Source organism: Coturnix japonica, chromosome 12 (genome assembly GCF_054131305.1).
Source record: "Coturnix japonica strain WE chromosome 12, WE-NBRP24, whole genome shotgun sequence".
In the NCBI taxonomy this organism is placed as follows: Eukaryota; Metazoa; Chordata; class Aves; order Galliformes; family Phasianidae; genus Coturnix; species Coturnix japonica.
The window spans coordinates 9,452,391-9,474,243 of record NC_140674.1 but is presented as its reverse complement, the minus strand read 5'-3'; the positions used below and the strand labels follow the sequence as shown (position 1 = coordinate 9,474,243).

At 41.4% G+C, this 21,853-nt stretch overlaps 3 protein-coding genes across 21 annotated transcripts in view; 2 read left to right on the top strand and 1 right to left on the bottom strand.

Annotated features, from left to right (window-relative positions):
* The first annotated feature begins 2,367 nt into the window (after window positions 1-2,367).
* Window positions 2,368-10,625, top strand: LOC107318039 (thiamine transporter 2-like). Of its 2 annotated transcripts, none has more exons than XM_015871370.3 (6): window positions 2,368-2,494; window positions 4,860-5,226; window positions 5,524-6,331; window positions 7,804-7,996; window positions 8,877-9,018; window positions 10,244-10,625. In XM_015871370.3, exons 2-6 carry the CDS (start codon window positions 5,077-5,079, stop codon window positions 10,421-10,423), a joined length of 1,473 nt encoding a protein of 490 aa, XP_015726856.2. In that variant the 5' UTR covers window positions 2,368-2,494; window positions 4,860-5,076; the 3' UTR covers window positions 10,424-10,625. The 2 variants fall into 2 exon arrangements, with proteins under 2 accessions (XP_015726856.2, XP_015726855.2); XM_015871369.3 differs by having other exon boundaries at window positions 2,371-2,494; window positions 5,037-5,226.
* On the top strand, window positions 10,479-21,794 carry LOC107318041 (thiamine transporter 2-like). Of its 3 annotated transcripts, none has more exons than XM_032446614.2 (6): window positions 10,479-10,612; window positions 13,362-13,527; window positions 16,714-17,521; window positions 18,058-18,250; window positions 18,733-18,874; window positions 19,581-21,794. In XM_032446614.2, the coding sequence occupies exons 2-6, from the start codon at window positions 13,378-13,380 to the stop codon at window positions 19,701-19,703; spliced, it is 1,416 nt and encodes a 471-aa protein (XP_032302505.2). In that variant the 5' UTR covers window positions 10,479-10,612; window positions 13,362-13,377; the 3' UTR covers window positions 19,704-21,794. The 3 variants fall into 3 exon arrangements, with proteins under 3 accessions (XP_032302505.2, XP_032302504.2, XP_032302506.2); XM_032446613.2 differs by lacking the exon at window positions 10,479-10,612 and adding an exon at window positions 12,282-12,385 and having other exon boundaries at window positions 13,375-13,527; XM_032446615.2 differs by lacking the exon at window positions 10,479-10,612 and adding an exon at window positions 12,282-12,385 and having other exon boundaries at window positions 13,375-13,527; window positions 19,615-19,774.
* AGFG1 (ArfGAP with FG repeats 1) overlaps window positions 21,003-21,853 on the bottom strand; it is a 35,122-nt gene continuing 34,271 nt past the window's right edge. For all 16 annotated transcript variants that reach the window (XM_015871357.3, XM_015871358.3, XM_015871359.3 and 13 more), the window contains one exon: window positions 21,003-21,793. In XM_015871357.3, the coding sequence (XP_015726843.1) occupies window positions 21,734-21,793 (60 nt within the window). In that variant the 3' untranslated portion in view covers window positions 21,003-21,733. The remainder of the gene's footprint in view (window positions 21,794-21,853) is intronic.

Genomic DNA, 21,853 nt, shown 5'->3' with positions numbered 1-21,853 from the left:
ACGGTGTCTGTAGCATGAGATGCACTTTGAGGGGAGAAAATTAGAGCAGAGGTGCTGAAACTTCCTATCTGAGTTGAGTAAACATGAATTTTTACTCTGAAACAAGATATCCTTCCACGACAATAGAACAAAGGAAAACTGCCACTAGTGGGAGGTTTGTAGGATAAACAGGTCAGGTATACACGCCTCGGAAAGTGATCTTTCAACATGGGAAGTTGCTAATGAGTTCTCTCAGGTTTTTCCTCCCATCTCTGTGGCAATCCACAGCAAGTCACCATTAGTCACTTAAAGTATTAACCAACCTAAATGAGATTTGCTTGACCTAAAATATCATTTCCTTTGTGTTACTTAACTGAAGATGAAGAAGTTATGCAGTGAATGTCTGAAGCACCATTTAAGAGCGTTCACTGAATTAAATTGTACATCATTACAAAACAAACAAATGAAAACCAAACAACCAGGATGGCAAAGTTCCCAGGTCCAGCCATCAGATAGAGATCATTCCAGGAGACTTATCTGCATAATGCACACATCTATGAATGACCAAAATGCCCTCAAAATTCTGAAGGTGAAGGTGAATAGATACTTTTGTCCTCTTCCTGATCTACTAAAAGCATGATTTTTACTTTCTTTTTTTTTTTTTTTTTTTAAATGAACTGAAATAGAAAGAGGAGATTTTACATTGCTGTCAGAGATCAGTGAGAGTTGGCACAAGCCCTATCTCTAGAGACTAATGAACTTTTCTTCATACCCAAGCCAGCCCATGGACCTTGGCTGGCTCGCTAGTCAGTCGTGTGAAGCTAATAGCTTTTACAGGAGTAAGTAAATTGAGGTTGACAGTATTGAGAAAATAGGCCATGATTTTTACTGCATTTGGTACTTTATGAAAGTGATCTTTCACTCTTACGAATAACATGTGGTTCATATCAAGAGAGTATTAAAGAAAATTTTCACATTAGCCACAGAGAAAGATGTGTTTCAATCTCTTTTTTCCCCTCTCTTTCAGAAATGAAGAGCTCAAAGCCAACTTGTGAACCACCAACAACAGTCAAAGTGATGGTGAAAGACAGCTTTGCAGTTGCAACAGAAATTCAACCACATCTCTCACCGGGATCCTTTATCCTCTGTTTAATCCAGAAATACCATCAAACTGCTGCTCTTCCTAGAAGCACTGAGGGCTTCCATGACAATGAAAGAGCTGACAGACAGACTGTCTCTGGGGCAGAGGAAAAATAGTCCCCATACAAAATAAAAGGGGAAGATGCCTCAAAGCTCACAGAGAACTTTAGTCTGAATGATTAATTTTGCAGCAGATCAGTACCAGTAGATACCTTCACAAGCTGGAAGATGTCTGCTTTCCATCTCTGCCCTATGTCTCCTTTCAACTATATTGCTTTTCATGCCTCATCTAAGTGCTGCGATGGACCAAAATTTGTTTGTGCCAGAGAAAAAAATTCTAACACTCCATTACTTCCAAGCTTCCCAGTGTTTGACAGTTTCCTTAACAGACAGGAAGCAAACCAGAGAGCTGCAGTGCAGATCACTGCAATGCAAACAAGAATGCTGTACTCCCCATAAGGGCTTGGCAGGACTCCCAAGGGGACATCTACTGTAATTCAGGTGGTACTTTCCCAGCTTTTCATGAACAGGAGGGTGTTGCCCTGTTACATTTAATTCAACAAAGAAAATGCAACAAATTCAACAAAGAAAATCCAAATGGTGACTTATATTCCAGAAAGCTAAAGACAATTAAGTTAATTTTCCTCTAGCTAATAAGAGAAAACTAAGGAGGATAAAGCACTCCTGGCACAATGCAGTATACAAAAGAGGAGCTAAAGCATGGCTCCACAAGCAGATTATGTTTACCTTGTCATTAGAAAAACTCATCACAAAACTTTTACATACTCCAGGCTACCTTGCTAGCGTGTTCTAACAAGAGCTCCAGGCCTTCCTTATGCAAACATGTCAGTGTGCCACCACTTAAGTGTTGCCAGAGAGTAGAATGAGAAACACAGAACAATGATGAATGACACAGCTCTCCATTCCTCACTGCTACCAGCAGCCACTACCCTGTGTGGTACAAATGGAAATGCGCATTCTAGCAACATGTGAGTAAGAGCTACTGCTCTGATGCCCTTTGTTAAACATTTGGAACAGATAAAAGGAAAATCTTTGGGAAAAGGATTAGTGCTATTTGCTTTTCGGTCAGTCAACCATCAAACCATGTTTTTGGTCTCAATTTACTGCTGCCTTTGGGCAAGAAAAGGCCAGGATTATCTGCTCTGTTCCTTTAAGGATGCTGACAGTGAGCCAGCTGGAAGTGTTCTCAGAGGTGGTGTCCTCAAAACAAGTTGAACTACTAGAACAGGAAAATCAAGGAAGCCAAATAGAGTCCAGAAGCTGCAATACACAGAAGACAGCTGAAGAAATACTGTAGAACCCAGAAGGGGACTTTTCCTGTGGAAACAAGAAAGGAGGGGCTCAAGCACACAAGGTATGATCATATACGAGCTTTGGAAATCAGAAATCCAGCAGTGATGAAAAAAATATGGAGGGGAGGAGAGCAGTTTGGTGGGGAACTGCAGGACTAAGCCAGGCTATGTAGGAGAAGAGCTGGTGGCCCTGGTACCAAGTGAGAAATGATGGAGTGTACAGGGAAAACAAGAAACAAGTGGTTTATCTGCATCTGCACCCCAAGGCTTTTCAGTAACTCCAAAACTTTAGAAGAACCCAGTGTTACAAAGATAAATCGATCATAAAGTGTGAATGAATGAAAGTCTGTTCCCTCTGCCTTAAGCATGAGCACACAGATTTTGATACAGGAGGTTTGCGATTATGAATGCAGAAAGGGGTAATGGTATCAGTGGCCGGCAGAGCCATGCTAGGAATGCAGCAGAGTTCTTTGTGGTTCTGGGGTGCAAGGTGAGTGTGCACACTGCTGCAAAGAGAGCAGTATTCACCTCCTGCTCTCCATGGACAGAGCAGGCTGTCCCCACAAGCTCCCTCTGCTTCCTGGCTCTGCATATCTGTTAGAGTGGGAAATTTCTCATCTGAATTATCTGCTAGTCAAGAAAATGCACCTCCAGTAGCAAGCCTGCGGAAAAGAACTGTGTCTAACCCCAAACTGTGCATGTGCTGGGAAAGGAAGGATGCTCATACCAGGGTGCAAATGAAGATATTTTGTACATAGCTCAAAACAGAGATTGCTGCACGTGATGGCACAACCTTACCACAGATTGCCAGTGTCAGAGGTGCAGCTCACAGCACTGAGTCCCAGGAAATGCAGCAGTCTCTGGACTCCCCAGAAGTCTGTTATGTCCCACTCACATCCCAAGACATGGGTTATTTTGAAGGGCCCATGAGATCTGCCTCGCTTTCACTCCATTTGGCCTACTGGGCATTGAGCAAACCCAGCAGGACACAAAAGAGACATATTTAACCTGAAAATCTGGTTTGAAAAGGGAAAAGATACAGACTGGTTAAGTCATAGAACTAAGCTCTACTGATGCTCTACATTGAAGTGCTAGAAATGTTCTTCAGCCCCTCTTCTTGATCCCTGGCTCAGAGCCTTTGTGTGCCACATGAAACATCTATATGATGCTAGGGTGCTGTAAGGCATGAAAGATTACTATGGACAATAAGAGTGAGGTTGTTTTTGTGACAGGTTTAGGCAGAGTCCAAAGTGGTCCTTGCCAAATCCACATTCACAGCAGAAGCAACTGCAACAACACGGAATGAAGGAGGGGCAGAAATGCCTTTCCTTGAATCCTCTGGCTGTGTAGCTGTTCTTTTTGAGCACACTATTTCTCTGCTGGGGTCATCTTGCCCTCTAGTGGTTCACAATACAGAGCTGATATGCAGCTGTAATTTCTGCTGTAAATCCTGCAACAATTACGCAGTTGTACATAAAATGAAATAATTCAAATTCCGTTTGATTTACACCGTTTCTATGTGCATCATTAGGAAAATCTGCTGTTTTGATATAAACTAATAGAAGATACAAAATGCTTGTTACCTCATACTTCGCCTATCACCCCAGGTAACTTTTGTACCCTACAAGAGGGTCCTCTACAGTGAGCCCAGAGTGACACTGTCACACACACACAGACATTTCCATTTGTTTTGGAAGAAACCTTCCTCATCTTTTTTTTTTTTTTTTTTTTTTTTTTAATCTTAAATTTTGAGGAAAATGCTGCCCATAAAATACTTCTATTTTAAGACAAAAACAATATTTTGCCTGAAAAAAAGTTGTTAGGAAGAAAAACGAAAAACAGAAAGGACATCAAAAACAGACTGACAGAAATAGCATCTGGCAATGGGAACCCTACAGAGGGCTCCAAAAGATAGTCTGTATAAGTTTAGATTCCTGATACTGCCCAGATCAGAATGAATATGGAATATAACTTACACTGCACTCATTTCCTTTGTGTGCTCCCACATCACACCCATTTTCTTTTCTATGGTGTTCTGTCCAGAAAAGCTGCAATGAGGTTTAATTTATTCCTTAAGTCTCAGCTAGAGGACAGAACCGAAACATCTGCTTCATTTCACTTTAACTGTTATATTTAGTAAACACAAATGTTTTTTAATAGATTGAACATAGGAGGCCTGCACCCAAACTGGACTCCTGATGAAACTTAAGTACTTGTAACTGAGGATCTATCTTTACATCTGGGGGAAAGGGGAAGGGAGAAGCATGGAGAAAACCAGTGACTGTTATTCAGCAAGGTGCTTGGTTGAGATCAACAATGATGTCAAAGAGTCACAGTGCCCAGCTATCTTCATCTAGGAAGGCTTTTCCTGTGGTTAGCTTAGTCAGTACAGAGTGAAGGACAGTGTAATTTGTCTCTCATTTACAGATTTTCCAAATCTTTATGCACTGTCTACAGAGAAACAGCAGAAGTATGTACAGAAAGCTTTTCAATTTAGAGCTAAATAAGATGTTTTCCAGACGCCAGCATTTAAAGAACACTACTTAGCACAAGAAACCAGAAGATATATTGAATGACAAAGCATCTTTGTATTTGCGTGGGCAGTGTCGGCTAAGAAACCTCCTCCTCACTGGCTGCAAAAGCCATGGGCTGCTGGAAGAATATGAAAAGCAACACCTGGACTTTTCCCACCCTGATCCTCTGCCTCTATGGATTCTTCTACACAATGAAGCCATCAGAACCTTTTCTAACCCCTTACCTAACTGGACCAGATAAAAACCTGACAATAGACGAGGTATGATTTTTCACTGCCTTTTCCACTGAGAATAAGAAATGAAACATAGAACTTTACATAAAGTTTTTAAACAGCCCTGGCAGGTTACAGTTTGCAGATGGCATAAATGAAAAAGATCTGAAATACACATAAACAGGGAATGTAAAGCTTAAGATACACTACCCTGTTTAATAGACACACGAAGCTTCAGAACAATGTGTTTCCATATATAGCATTTTTTTTTCATCCCTTTCTATAAACCAATTTAAATAAATGAACTTATTTTCAGCAAGAATTAGACTTCCTCTTCTCTTCCAGGTTACCAACCAGGTTTTCCCAGTTTGGACATACTCCTACCTTGCGCTCCTCGTCCCGGTCTTCCTGATCACTGACTACGTGCGCTACAAGCCCATCATCCTCCTCCAGGGCATCAGCTTCATCGTCACGTGGCTCCTGCTCCTCTTTGCACATGGGCTGGTGGCCATGCAGGTGGTGGAATTCTTCTATGGGATGGTGACAGCCACCGAGGTCGCCTACTACGCCTACATCTACAGCGTTGTCAGCACTGATCACTATCAGAGAGTGACAAGCTATTGCAGGAGTATCACTCTCGTGGCAGCCACCTTTGCTGCTGTGCTGGGACAGCTCCTGGTTTCCCTAGCAGACGTATCATACTTTCACCTCAATGCCATCACTCTGGCTTCCGTGTCCCTGGCCTTTGTGTGCTCCTTTCTCCTCCCAATGCCTCAAAAGAGCATGTTCTTCCACAGAAAGGGCAACTCAGAAACCCACCCACAACCAGACAGAGTTGTAACTGAGCCCAGCCCCAACACATTATCGAGCTGCCAACAGAACAAGGACTGCACAGCTGCTGACACGGGACCGACTCCAGTGCAACAGCCTGAGCCCCAGCACCACGTGCTGAGAGTACTGGTGCAGCTGGGCAAGGACCTGAAGGATTGCTACAGCTCTAGGAAGCTTCTTTACTGGTCCCTGTGGTGGGCTTTGGCTACGGCAGGCTTTAACCAGGTTGTGAACTACATCCAAGTGCTGTGGGACTTCCGAGCCCCGTCCCACAGTTCTGCAGTGTACAATGGAGCTGTTGAAGCAGTGGCTACATTCCTGAGTAAGTTAGACTCTAAGAATCAATCAAAAGTGGCCTGAAAAGTTTTACTTTAGAACAGTTTTTCAGTTCTTTTTCATTGCAGATACTGCAGGAAAACAGTATACAAGTTGTGCATTCAGAATGTGGGCCTTTGATGTACAAAACGGTGCACACGTGAGCAAAGCTATTTATCTATATTACTGGGGCAAAAAACTTTATCCTACCGGTATGCAGAGAGTGTACGTCCCATGAATCTTACACGCACTTGAAGGCACTATGTCTCTTTTGACAGGGCTTTGAATTTTGTTTTCTATTCTCCCCACAATCTCCCTGCCAACCAAATAGTGCTACAGTTCCCATAGCAATAGCATAAACTCATAAAGACGAGTTTTCCATAAATATTTTACACATGGAGAGTATAAACCCCTCATTAAGAGCTGTCTCTAGTGAAATGTTCTTGCACAGCAGGAAGCAAAGAATTTCAGTCACTTCAAGATATGGAGGTGTGCAGGAAAAAGTGCTTACCCAGTTCTCAATGGTACTGATGTTAACAATTACTCTTGCAGCAGAAGCAGATGCCCACACTGCACAAGCAAAGTAATGTTATCCAAAGGCAACATAAGAGGATACCTCTCTGACTTGGCAGCGTTTCACATTCATATTGTGCTGCTGTAGAAATAATTGGGATGTGATCCAACAGGGAATTTAAATATGTCTTCACTGTATCAAGCCATTCACTACTCTTTCTGTCATTAAGGAGAAACAAATACTTCTAAGATTAAAAAGTACTCTCATCTGCAGGTAGGCAGCTAACATAGACCAATTGAATGATGCACTAAAAACACTTAACTCCTATAATGCCTACACCAGGAAAAATTCCTCTTCTCATGGCAATGCTTAGTTCTCATTGTAGAGGTTTTAAAATTGTATGAGATCCCATAAGACAGTTATTTGGATGGCTTGCCTTCAAAATAGATGTGTTTTGGTAGGAAACACACCAATATCAAATAGTATCTACCCTTTTTCTCTTTTATTTTTTTCTGAGTATATTCACTTGATATTTCATAGAAATCCTCCTTTTGGGGATCTCTGAGCTCCTTACTGAGCTGCACAGACCTAAACTATTGACCTAGAAGGTAACAGCTTGCTAGCTTGTCTATAACATGAGCTCATAGAAACTAGAAGAATTGTTCCTCAAGCTCCAAGCAGCATTCCTAATTCTCTCCCTAGAAGTGCATGCTGTGTACACACAGATAAATAATGAACTCTTACACAGGAGAGTTTATCCAAGAAGTGGAATAAAACACAAAGAAAAGAATGGCAGACACTTCACACCATTGTCTAAAATCAACCAGTCACCTGCACAGTTACAGAACTAGTCTCCTTCATTATTCAATGCTGCCTTGTGGTAGGCGAGGGTGGCAAGCTTTAGTAACATAGGCAATATAACAGATATAATGTTTGCTTCTTTTTCATTATTTCTTATTTTCTAGGCTCAGTAGCATCTTTCATGGTCGCGTATATGAAAATGAACTGGGACCTATTTGGAGAACTGGCATTAGGAATCTTCTCCACAATGGATGCTGTTTCTTTATTTCTCATGCACTTTACTACCAATATCTGGGTGTGCTATGCCAGCTACCTAATTTTCAAGGCAAGCTATATGCTCCTTATAACAATAGCAACGTAAGTATAAACCCTTTCAGCTATCATGATATGCATAATACTTAGAATACTTTAAGTTTACTTTGGGCATCCCTCTTTTCACTCTCATCTAATAACAGATGTAAGTGATCAGGTAAAGACAAGGACACTTAAATGTCTACTTATGTTCTAAATATCCTTCTAAACAAACATAAAGAAAAGTTATTAAAAAAGCACTGAACAATTGCCTATACAGAAGTTAAACATAGCATAAGGTATGCTTACTACTAAAGGCCATAGTAACAGCAAAGAATAAGTCACCGTCCCCTTGCATGTATACTGGTATAGGAGATATAAACTAAGCCAGGGGGACAGCACAAACATCTTGGAAAAGCAGATCTGGAAAACCATCTTCTAAAATCCCCTTACGTCCAGACCACCTTGCTGATATATATAACCGTATGTATAAAACTACAGGACACGACAAAACAATCCCCATCTTAAAGCCAACTAATCCCTCCCACTTCTATTTTGGTGGACTTTTAGTATATTATAATGGATTGTACCTGATCTACTTCAACATATTCTACAGAAGAATTAAAACCTGCATCAAAAAGCTTCAACAAATCATCTCAAAGCATTCTGCAGGGATATTTGTTCAGACAGAAACTTGGGAGGTAAACATTGCTATGAAAGACTATTGCCAAAACAAGATTTACATCAGAAAAAAATGGTTAGAAGATATCACTATAACCATTAATACTATTTCTCTTTCTTGTCTTAATAAATAGTCTCTAACCTGTGAGTTTTAATCTTTCCCCCCTGGTTCTCTCCCCCCACACCACTGGGGGAGGAGAAATGGGCACAGAGTTGCCTGGTGCTGAGTTGCAACCACAGCACCTGTCCATCTCACCTCCCATAGGTTCCAGATCGCAGTCAACCTGAGCATGGAGCGCTATGCTTTGATGTTTGGGCTGAACAACTTCGTTGCACTGGTGATTCAGACCATCCTTACAGTAGTTGCTGTGGACTCAAAAGGTTTGGGATTGGACATTGTGACTCAGGTATGTGCTTGTTAACTTGCTTCTCTATCATTATTTAGCCAATTTATCTTCAGAAGTTTATAAAAAGAAACTGTAAGGCAAAGGATAATTTAAATCCCTTTCTTCTATAGAAATCATGGCAACATATCTGGTGTTAGCCTTCCTATTTGCCTTTTAGTGCAGCATTTAAGATTTCTAATGATGAGAAACAACTTTTTAAAGGTGATGACTCTACACCTTAAATAACTTGGCCCTGATAGCTCACTAACTTTTGCTAGTTCATAGGGCACCGAATAACATGCTCTGCCCAAAAGATCAGGCTGGTTTTCTCAGATGTTGAATTAACATAAACTCACATTGTCAGGGAAGCTCAAGACCATGAGACAGCATGGGCTATTGAAATTACTTCAGTTCAAGGACACAAGCCTTCTAATTGCAGCTCAAGAGTAAACTTGATTGAGATCTCATGATGAATACTGTCTCAGTGCCCATAGTTTGGTCATTCAATTCGTTATGGGATATCCTATCCCACATCAGTGTCCATAACTTCAATCAGATCAATTCCATTCATGACAGCCAGCTGAAATTTACCAACATCTGCATTTTCTCAGTTGGCATTTGAGCAGCTGAGGCAACTTCCTGCTCCCATGGATTTGAAGAAAATTAAAGCTATCCAGATGTTCTGTATGGAGATAGCAAAAGTTACTTGGATAAATGAAAGATTAAATGAAAGATTAAAGATTAAGTCTTGAAGATTAAGGACAGGAACACCCATAGACTTCATAAACAGACCATAAATAGGCCACTGTTGTTGGAAATATTGATTCAAATTCATATTACACTTAATGAAGCCAATGTGGTAATCCCAGTGAAATGTGCAAGTAAGAGCAGGAAAAGGACCAACTCAGACTATTCACTTCCATGATTCATTACTGTGTGAGTAATGGACACGCTGCCTCTGCATTTTGCAATAATATTAAAAAAAAAAAAAGCTGTTCCTATCCCTTCACCCCTCTGATGTTTAATAGGAAGCATAAGGATTGGGAACAACGTGGCACTTCTCCATTCTTCAAAGCACTGCCTTGTGGAAAAGCTAAGATTGCGCTTGATGACAAAGCAAAAACTTCAACATTGAAACTATGCCAGGACATAAGTAAACAAAATAGTGTCTGTTCTCATGATTTCTCAATCATGTGTTTTTCATCAATTTTTCTGCCTTTTTTTTTTCTCTCCTCCCTTCCTCTAGTTTTTAATTTATGGCAGTTACTTTTCAGTCATAGCCGGGATTTTCTTGATCAGAAGCACTTACATGCTTGTCTCAAGAAAGTGCAACAGGAAAACAGTGAGATTTTGGAAAGAGCCTCAGAACCTCACTGAATATGAATCTAAAGAGCAGACTGTAACCAGCTGTGTGACGCAGTTGTAAGAGCTGGACAGACAGCTCACATGGCCCAGCCCTTGTGAGAGAAGAGCTCCTGCTGCAGCAAACAGGGAACCACTGTGCAAGAGGAACTTAACAACACGGCCCTGAAAAGCTACGCTGAATCACTGCAGCACTTCCTTACAACATATGCCAGCTAAGATCAACATAATGGCACTGTACCGAGAATAAAAGATAAGTTACTTTAGATTCTTATTTACTTGCCTATAAATAGCTAAATAGCAGTAACTTATATGTAAAGAGAAGCACAGCAACCACCTTGGTGTCATGCTGTGCACAATAGAAAAGATCAGAGTTCACTCTGCTTGTCTAGCTCTACCAGTGTTTCCAAGCTGCTTCCATGCACACTTGCTCACGAGTGTACATGAATCTGTTCTCTACTTTTGCCCTTTGCACGTACCTTGCTCTGAGCTGAGGAGTAAGATATTGCATCTGGATACTCTCTCCTACCCAAAAGCAGGCAGTTCAGTGGTAGATTACTCCCTCATAACTGAAAAGCCCACCACAGAAGCAGGCCTTGTGCACACAAAAGCTCAAAGGCAGAGTGGCTAAGGATTTGTGAGGGTCAGCATCTCGCAACTTTCAGGAGGCTTTAAATCCTGCAGCTAATTTAGTTCAGCATAAATGACAGACAGTCCAGGAGAATCATAGAACTGTAGGGGTTGGAAAGGACTTCTAGAGATCATCAAGTCCAACAGGGAGGTTTGCAGGGGGCAAAGCAGACTCCCCACAGCAGACTACACAAGTGGGCATCCAGATGGGTCCTGAATATCTTCAGAAAAGGAGAATCCACAACCTCCATGGGCAGCCTGTTCCCATGCTCTGCCACCCTCACTGTGAAGAATTTCCTTCACAGATTGGCGCAGAACTAGCTATGGTCAAGTTTACAGTTGTTTCCCTTTGTCCTGTCCCCACAGACCAATGTAAAGAGGTTGGCCATGTCCCTTCAACTTCCACACTTAAGATATTTATAAACATTAATAAGTTCTCCTCTAAGTCTTTTCTCAAGCTGAACAACACAGGTCCCTCAAACTTTCCTCACAGGGGAGATGCTCCAGGCCCTTTATTGTCTCTGAGGATCTCTGCTGGGTTCTTTCCAGGAGATCCTTGTTATTTTTGTGCCTGGGAGCCTAGAACTGGATACAGTATCCCAGGTGAGGCCTGACCAGGGCAGAGCAGAGGGAGAGAAATTATGAGTTTGCATAGTAAACGCTTAGTTTGATACAAAAATATATCCGTGTGTTAAAGTTAATTCTGTACTGCAGATTGATTCAAGCCTGCAATACCTACATCTAACTAATAAAAACAGAAATTACTTAGAATTTGTTTTTTCTTGTGGTGAGACCACATGTACAAACATTTACTCTTTTCATAGACTGGTCATCACCTGCAACTGGGCAAACTATCAGTGAGTGAAACTACAGTGAAACTACAAACAGGAGTGAGAGCAGACAGGAGAGAAGTTTGCTTCAAGTCTCAAGAAAATCAGTGGGACTTACCCAAATGAAGACAGCTTTTTTCTAGTCCGTTGGTTTAGTATTGGCATTGTGAAGATTCCCCTGGTTGCAAAGTGGCTTTAAGTAGAACAGTTTAACCAGTGCAGCATACAAGCAGATGTACTTATCCTCTGCGAAACAGTACCTTGTATTACTACAGAACTACTTATGTGGAAAAAAGGAACTCTGTATTTCCTGCTCCATGGTCTCAAGCTGTTTTTGGTTCAAAAAGTTAAATATCTCCCTATAGACAGCATCCGGTAAATGGAAAGGCATTAGCAACATGGCAAACTCTGCTGTTATGTAAAAATTAGCAGTAGTAAACTTCAGGAAAGGAACTAGAAAAAAAACAACTGGTAGAAATAACATTAAAAGTTAATCTGTTTTGAATTGGTCACAGCTCACCATCTTCCATGCACTGCCACTAAGGAGTAAAGGAACCAAGCAGATGGTATGTTTAACTTTTAGTTACAGAGAGCACTGTCTTCAGAAAACAGACAAGAGTTTTATACTCTTAAATTCCCGTCCTCTAAAATTTCCAAGAGATAGATTCTGGGGTTAGGAGTTTGGAGGAGTATTTGGGAGGGCAAGGGGGACTGGGAAGCTCTAACAGAATCGTAATCAGTAACAGAAAGGTAAAGCCTTGTGTTGTCCTGGGCTTTCAGCAGCAAAACAGTGTTGACCCAGCAATCACTTACTGGTTTCACCCAAACGACTGAGATGCACATGTCCTGCTGTGCGTTCACGTACAACACACACTCCTTGAAGAAGCCACAGCTGAGGTCTGGCAGGTACCAGGAAAGCTTTTTAGATCTGCAGGAAAATGAAACTTGGAACAAATCCACCTCCTCTTGCAGCTGAGCTGAGCATGAAGGGCTTGTGTCTCCTCTCAGCAAGGGATTCTACATAACAATTGCTACCCCAAGTGACAGCCCCACCTAAGTGCAGCACCAACTGCCCTTGAGGCACCAGTAGGCTGGGGGGGCAAGTCTTCTATTAACACACAATCAAGCTGGTAAGGCCCAGCCTGGGGGCTTTGATTGTTTGCAAAACACTTTCACTTCAGTTGTTCCACTCAGCTCCTGGACAGACAGCCCCCTGAGCTTGCTGAGAATCTAACACTTTGCTCAGCCATTTATTCTGAAATGAGACTGAAATGGAACTTGATTCTTCCACTGAGATGCATCTGCTCGAATCTTAGTACACCATTAAGAACAACCTTTGACAGATTAAATAGAGACTGAAGTCCCACCACAAGTGCACCTTGATCCGAGCTGTTCATTTACAACTGTGTTCGTGATTAGGAGGACATGTGAGGAAAGAAACAATGGTGAGAGTAGGGATGGTTAAAAAGTAAGCTTTCAAATGAGGTTTTACCAATTGTGAACAGTTTATTGACGACAAGTTCCTGGTGTTTGTTTTTTCACTACTCTTACACAGGTTATGGATTGCTGGAAAGGAGCCATATGCCGCAGTTGGATTTATCCCACACTCATCATCTGCATGAACGGGTTTTTCTCCACAATGAGACCTTCAGAGTCTTTTCTCACACCTTACCTAACCGGACCAGACAAAAACCTGACAGTTGAGCAGGTACGTAACTGTTCTCTGGAGTAATATTGAAGTGCCTAAAGCAGTAAGCCTTTGGTTAGTGCTGGAAAGGGAGACAAAGCATTCAGCAAAACATGTACATTTTACCTAAAGATTCACGTTTAAGATTGTGCTGGAGAAGAATAAGGGTTCTCTTTTCAGGGAGGCAAACATTTTGAAATTCCAGCATTCCTGGCATTTGGATGTTGTTTAAATAAATGAATAATTTCAGCAAAATCAGGTCAACCAGATCCCAGCTCTCAAGAGAAACCCAGGAGGGGCAACACAGATCTATTAATTCTTATTGTGGCATCATGCTGCAGGAAGAACAGGTGAACGTGGTACTGCGTGAGGTTACATTGACAGTGAAGTAGTGATTGGACAGAAAACAAAGAAACAGACTTCCACTGATGAGCTGTTAGATTCTATCACCTACAAGGTCTGCTGCAAAAGTAATGCCTTCTATTTTATTACTAGGTTGGCCCACAACATCAGAAGTATGTGGTGGTGGTACAGAGGCTGAACCCTCCCACCAATCTCCCTTTACATTTTGTTGTCACGTCACAGATGGCAGCAGAGGGGCAGACTGAAAGAATGGTGCCTAACATGAAAGCGTGTTTGAAGGAAAGGGATGCCAATGAATCCCTCCATGTGGAATGATTTACACCCACTGACATTCATGGACACTTGCTGCATGTGTATGGAGACCCAGCAGTGAATGCAAGCACAGGGAGCTGGTGAGTGGTGCATTTCAAGCAGTGGTAACAGCAGCAGTGGGTCATCTCCACTGGTGCAGTTTTGTTGTGTGTTGTTTTCATCCCCACAAACACAGCATGCAGGCTCTTGTTCACTGCTGTCAAAAAAATACAGTGAGTGGTGGAATGTGGAAAAATAGTGTTTTATAGCTGAGAATTTTGCTCTATCAAATAGAGCAATTGTGCTGTCTGTATCTGTTGTAGTTTCCATGGAAATAAATAGGAAACAATACCTTCAGAGTGATCTATGTGCATTACAAGACTGTGCAGGACAGGTCTGAATTTTAAAATATTTTAAATTATTTTTACAATTTACTTATTTTTTGAACTTTAAAACATGCTTCTAGAGCACACTTTGTTACAGAAGAAGACATAGTTAACAAGTGAGTCATGAGTTTAATGATATAATTAGAAAACACAAGCTTCATACACCCACGTACTGCAAGTATGAAGAACAGTCATTCCTGACTTGCACTTGCAAATGTTAAGGCAGAGCGTTAGCATAGCACAAAGCCAAGATTTCTGCTGAAAAATGCATTTATGGGATTCTTCTTTAGTGGAGGGAAGAGCAATTAATTTCTTTGGGCAGGGGAGGGGGGTATTACTATTATTTTGTCCTTCTAAACCAGAAAGGGAAATTATCAGTGTATTTTGTGTATGAGATCCTGATAGGATGCCTCACATCTGACCTCATCAACAGTCTGCTCAGAATTGACAGTACAGATTTAGCTCTTCCAGTTATTCCGTGGGTGTCCAACCTTTTGGCTTTCCTGGGCTGCACTGAGTGAAGAGAAATTGTCTTGAGGAGCTGTTAAGTAGCTCCAAAAGCAATGCCTCTTATTTAGTTCAGTGGGAACTACAACAGATACAAACAGCACAGCAACACTATTTGATAGGGCAAATTCTCGTTACAAAACACTATTTTTCCATGTAGTTACACCATCATTTGCTGTACTTTTCTCTTTTGTCAGCAGTGAACAGGAGCCCACATGCTGTGCTTTTAAAACAATCTGCACCAATGGAGATGACCCACTGCTGTTGTCACCACTGCTAAAATGCAACACCCACTGCCAGGTCTCCACACACATTCAGCCATGAATATAATTAGGTGCCATGGTTTCTATATGGAGGAATTCAGTGACAGCTCTTTGTTCCACATCACACACTTCCACGTCAGATGCCACTCTGTCAGACTGCCCCTCTGCTGCCATCTGCCACACAGAACAAAATGGAACGGGATGTTGGTGGGAAGGTTCAGCCTCTACTGCCATACCAATAACATCCACCTCTGACATCATGGGCCAACAGCATAACATAGGAGGCATGACTTACAAAACACTGCTCATGCAATATACAATACTGTTCATGTATACAAAGTAACATTTATCTTAATTCTCTCTCTCTCTTTTTTTTTTTTATTTTTAATTACAATACCTAAAAAAACCCAAAAAGCAACAAAACCATAAATCAAGTGGGATTTTTAACCTTGTCTTTGTGAAACTAAGGCATCAATCTGGTTCAATGGCAATGGCTGCATCTCTTAGTAAATCTTCCAGGTGTTCAGGTACAAGAGAACAGAGCACAGAGAGAATAAATCTCTGCATTTATTGATGAAATCTGACTCTTCCTGTAATTCATCCTTGAAAACAGTTGTTCACAAATGTGTGCATTACCAATAAGTGACAAGACAAATAAGGCACGACCATGAAACAAAAGGTATTTCTCTCTGGTAAGAGGGGGCTTCTAAAGGCCTGGTAAAGAGACATGATCATATTTTTGATTGTACCTCTATAGATCCCATTTGAAAACTCACAAATAACATTTATGTTGACTGAAAAGGGAGTCACAAACTGAAAAAAAAAAAAAAAAAGGTTGTTTTTTTTCCCTACAATCCTGAAACTTCCTCTGAAATTCCTCGATTAAAATGGAAAACAAAGCTGCAAATTCTTTGCTGTTCACAGACACGTTTTTATCCTATGCATCAAAACCCATGAACTTACTTGTCATCACTTGAGCTGGCGCTGCAGTGCCCCGTGCCCTGGTTGCAGCCCAGATGGGGTGCACAGCACACTGCTGTTGGGGAGGTGCTGAGGGGTCAGGCTGCTCAGCAGGGCACAGCAACCACGTGAGACAGAACTGAATTTCAGGCCACCAATGCATAGAAAGCCCAAATACTGCTCAAATATTGCTTCATCAAAAACTTCTTACACAAAAATTAAAGATAATGCATGGAGACAACCCACTAACAGCTACACATATACTCCAGTTCCTAGTTCAAAAAGAACGTGGTTCTTTTATTTTTAATTCAGAGATCACAGACATGCAATGATTCAAGCAAAACTTGAAACTGAATGGGCATTAATTTTCAGCTACTGCAGGGAATGGAATTTGACGCAAGGCAGATTTTGCTCTGACACAAGCATGGTTCTTCCAGGTTACCAACCAGGTTTTCCCAGTTTGGACATACTCCTACCTTGCGCTCCTCGTCCCGGTCTTCCTGATCACTGACTACGTGCGCTACAAGCCCATCATCCTCCTCCAGGGCATCAGCTTCATCGTCACGTGGCTCCTGCTCCTCTTTGCACATGGGCTGGTGGCCATGCAGGTGGTAGAATTCTTCTATGGGATGGTGACAGCCACCGAGGTTGCCTACTACGCCTACATCTACAGCGTCGTCAGCGCTGATCACTATCAGAGAGTGACGAGCTATTGCAGGAGTATCACTCTCGTGGCAGCCACCTTTGCTGCTGTGCTGGGACAGCTCCTGGTTTCCCTAGCAGATGTATCCTACTTTCATCTCAATGCCATCACTCTGGCTTCCGTGTCCCTGGCCTTTGTGTGCTCCTTTCTCCTCCCAATGCCTCAAAAGAGCATGTTCTTCCACAGAAAGGGCAACTCAGAAACCCACCCACAACCAGACAGAGTTGTAACTGAGCCTGGCCCCAACATATCATCGAGCTGCCAACAGGACAAGGACTGCACAGCTGCTGACACGGGACCGACTCCAATGCAAACGCCTGAGCCCCAGCACCACGTGCTGAGAGTACTGGTGCAGCTGGGCAAGGACCTGAAGGATTGCTACAGCTCTAGGAAGCTTCTTTACTGGTCCCTGTGGTGGGCTTTGGCTACGGCAGGCTTTAACCAGGTTGTGAACTACATCCAAGTGCTGTGGGACTTCCGAGCCCCGTCCCACAGCTCTGCAGTGTACAATGGAGCTGTTGAAGCAGTAGCAACATTTTTAGGTAAGTAAAAACACCACCAACTACTTCTAATCTGTCCATTCCTGATAGCATCATTCTGCAATGTCTTTGGTGCCTATCATTAAAAAGTTGACAACTAACGAGATTTTTTCAACAGAAAACAAAGCTATGCCTCAAAGTATGAGCAAATGCAACAGATTTTCCATTTCATGAAGATCTTTACATGAATTAAACTTCACTGTGCAGATGTTAACAGAAAATGCTTGATGATTTTGCCCTCTTAACTCTCAGTTGTAAAAAATGGAACAATACACCATACACAGCTGCCTCCAGCCCTCAGCATGAGGCACTGAGAGTACTTCAGCCTGAGAAAGCTCTATAAGACGTGAAAAAAAAACAAAACAAAACAAAACACTCAGAAGACTTACACAACACTTGCAGAAAACAGATGGAAGCCACACTGTTATCAAAGCCCATTTGCGGCCCTCAGAAAAGTCAAGATCTCTGAGCATGGTCCATTTGCACAGTTATGCCATGACTGTAGAAGGACAGTAATGTTTATTATTTTTTATGTTTAGGTTCAGCAACATCCATGGCAGTCGGATATGTCAAAGTAAACTGGGATCTTACTGGAGAACTGGCTTTGGGAATTTTCTCTGCAATGGATGCTGGTTCTCTGTTTCTCATGTATTTTACTGACAACATCTGGGCATGCTATGCTGGTTACCTTGCATTTAAGGCATGCTATATGCTCCTTATAACAATAGCAACGTAAGTATAATGCACAACTGTTCAGTCAAGTTGATTTAAATCAGTAAAAATATCATAGTTTCACATTAATAAATAAGTTTCCTCTGCAATAGGATTTTTGAATAGGTTATGACAGGAAAACATTGTTTCCAGCTCATATAAAGTCATGCTTAGAAACATGACTCAATCGTTACAACAGCTTATTCCAAGTCAGACAGTTCCTCCTGCTGCATTTAGCTGTCAGATGATTTACGTGCAAGTTGTCCTTAAGCAAACATACAGGTCCTCACCTAGCAAAAACAGCCACTCGAAGCAGGTAAGCAGGATGCACACTAGTGTGACAAATACAGGGAGAAAGAAAGATTTCTGCCAAAAAAAGATCTGAAATAGCTTTATCCTATGACAACTCCATTGTACGTGTGAAATAATTTCCAGATTTCTTCCCATAAGCTGCAAGCATGCAAATTCTCCACAGCTCAGTTACAATATACATTCATTTTCAGGTTCCAGATTGCTGTTAATCTAAGCATGGAGCGTTATGCTTTGATGTTTGGCTTCAACAACTTCATTGCGCTGGTGATCCAAACAATTGTAACTGTTGTTGTAGTGGATTCAAACGGTCTGGGACTGGGTATCAGCACCCAGGTAAGGCAAATCACTGACACTGCTCTCATTTTCCTGCACTCCTCTAAAAGACAGTTCTAATCAAAGCTTAGACTCTTGGAAGACATTAGGTGATGGGATGGCTTAGGGCAGTTACTCACTAGTAGCAGCTACTACCATCTCCCCGTCCTCTACTCCTGTCAGTGTTGCATTTCTACCATAACTTTAAGAACATCCTCCTAGAACAGAAAGGAAAAAATACCACCCATTATTCAGTTTCCAGGCTTACTACTGACAGGTTTATTATGAAAACACCCCAAACAGAATCAGGAACCAACCTGAAAAATAATTTACGGAGCTTTATTACTAGAGTAATTTTAAGTTGGATGCACTTTCAAGTTACTTCAGTTCTGAAAACTAAGAGATTCTTTCTGCTCTATAAACTCGGAGTTTATACACACACTCATAAGGTCCAAGTCTCTAGCTTTCATTTTTTTCAGAATAGAGCCAGAAAGTGCAGGGTAGTGGCCCTTCTCTGTTATTGAGGTGGGGATGAGAAGTAACTCCCTTTGTAACAGCAGACTGTATTGAATGAGGTCAAGCAGCTGAACTACCATTGTTTCAAGATGAGATCATTCAGGAGCATGGGCAGTGGGAAGCGGAAGAGGGTAGCACAGGGTCACCCCTTAAGTTATTACCCAACAACAAGAACAGTTCTTGTTTCTTCACTTTTCTCCCCATTTCTCAGTTTCTCATTTACAGCAGCTACTTTACGTTCATAGCTGGAATTTTCCTGATCAGAAGCGTATACACCATTGTCTCCACCAAATGCAGAAATACCAGCACAGCTGGTGAACCCACTGATCATTAAGGAATGATGGAAAAAGATGAAAAGAATGCCTGCAAGCAACACTGCAGAAAGCTGCATCATCTAAACAAGTAACTAGTGGAAACGTAATGCTCAACCAAGCCTGTGTCTGTCACACAACTGACCAGTCTTATAAGCTTCCAACATGAAGAGCTTCTTAAACAGGATGATGCATTTTCCTGCTTTCCTTCACCCCAGGAGAATTAATCCATGCACCATGCTCCATCCATCAGCCCTTGTCCGAAGGAAAAAAGAAGACTCCAAGTCTTTCAACATCAAATACATCAACAGGCCAGAAGAATACTGCTATAAGGAACTTACTATATTCACTGTCCTTTGGGATCTCTAAAACTTAAAAAAAAATATACAGAAATTACCATTCCCCACACACAGGCAACACCTGTCAGACACAGTGGCACACAAAGAGCATTTTCACAGGCAGTGGTCATGTCTGCCAGTTCCCCAAGAAACAAGCACATCTCTGCTCAAGCAGATGACTACAAAAAGTTTCTTACCTTGAAGAATTCTCCCATTTATTTCATTCAGCTCGCACGCTCCTCAAAAATCTCTAATAATTAGATCTCATTTATTCCCGTTATTTTGAACGTTAGAACTTTATTCTTCAACTGGCCAGAAACCCCCCTTTAAGCTTGAGGTCTGGGCACTCACAACATGTGCACATAACTCATTTAATTTCAGTATTATGCTTGAACATAAGCCCAGTTATCTGTGTTTAAATTCCACCACTGATTACTCTGATGCACTCGCAATCTTCTTGCAACTCCCTACCACAGATTAGACAAGCCAGACATTTCTTCCTCTCTTCTCGGACTGCAGAAAACATTCCAGAAAATTAAGAAATCCAGTTATTTAACTTAGTGTTCCACAGGAGGTCTTACTAATACACACAACTCAATAAAAAGAGACCTACTGCATTGTGGTACCAATGTCAGACATGCTGCCGTGATCACAGCTACTCATGTTCAAAGATTCCATCACTAGCTGCCTACAGTTATGCCTTCCAGCAACTAATCATTTTTCAAGTCACTACCCACCTCAGTGCTCTCAGTGTCCTTCATTATGTAGCTTACAGAATCCTGTAAGAGCTCATCTAAACTCATTCCTGTTAGATAAGCCACTTCACTTGAACAGCAGGCTCAGTCATGAGGATGTATTCAAGACCATAGGATATGAACTTAAGTCATCTCTAGGCATATCACTTCTGATAGACCACTTGCATATGAGTCAAAACATGAATGTTCTAACCCAGCTAAGCATTTCTGCACAGAAATAAAGCTACGCTTCTTTTTTCTAATATTTATTTTTTTTTCCACCTGCAAACTGTAGCAAAACATGATCAGCTTTATTATGCAGACAGGTATCCCTCTAACATTAGAGATTTAGGCATGTATAAATAGAAGAGCTCTTAGGAAAGGAAAACATTTTGAGAAATGAACAAACCTTCAATTTAATCTCATGACTTCCAATACCAATGGTTAAAATGATGTAGCTCATTCATTCCAAGAGATACAACAGCACCTTAAAGTGGCTGATCTATTTCCCAGTAACATTTTTCACATAACAATGTGTTAAAGTTACAAATACTGATATGCACAAATAGCTATTTTCTAAGAAAAATATGTACAGTACTGCAGCATAATGAATGTGGTATCTGCAATAACTTATTAGCCAATTTTAATATACATGATACCGCTACTTTTTTCCTGCCAGTTCACAGGTCCAAGGATGTTACCACAGCCCTCTGTTTTGCACATTATTACCCAGGGAGGTGGAAGGGAGGGGGTTGATTTTCTTTGTTTGCGTGTGTGTGAGGGGAGGGGAATGACTCCTTGTTGGGTTTTTCGTGTTCTTTCCCCCCTCCCCAAAGGTACACAATGCAGGCTTTCATTTTAACTTCTTAAAGACTTCTTTTGTGTTTAAAGCTAATATCAGTGAAACAAGACAACAGTGCAAGAGGCGCAGAGATGTTATGTGACCACATAAGAGTTCTTTTGGGTAAAGTGTCTATAAGGCTATAAGAAAGGATTGGTTGATGAGTTTCCTGCTGGAAATTGTCCTGTTGGTGCACCAGCCTGAAGGAGACAAAAAGAATAAAATAAGACATTTTTCTAACTCATAAATCATAAATACAA

Coding starts and splice junctions, on each gene's coding strand:
- LOC107318041 (XM_032446613.2), top strand. Junction 13,528..16,713: donor AAAACCTGACAGTTGAGCAG/GTACGTAACTGT, acceptor TGGTTCTTCCAG/GTTACCAACCAGGTTTTCCC. Junction 18,251..18,732: donor CTCCTTATAACAATAGCAAC/GTAAGTATAATG, acceptor ATTCATTTTCAG/GTTCCAGATTGCTGTTAATC.
- LOC107318039 (XM_015871370.3), top strand. CDS start 5,077: ATGGGCTGCTGGAAGAATATGAAAAGCAACACCTGGACTTTTCCCACC. Junction 7,997..8,876: donor CTCCTTATAACAATAGCAAC/GTAAGTATAAAC, acceptor CACCTCCCATAG/GTTCCAGATCGCAGTCAACC. Junction 9,019..10,243: donor GATTGGACATTGTGACTCAG/GTATGTGCTTGT, acceptor CCCTTCCTCTAG/TTTTTAATTTATGGCAGTTA.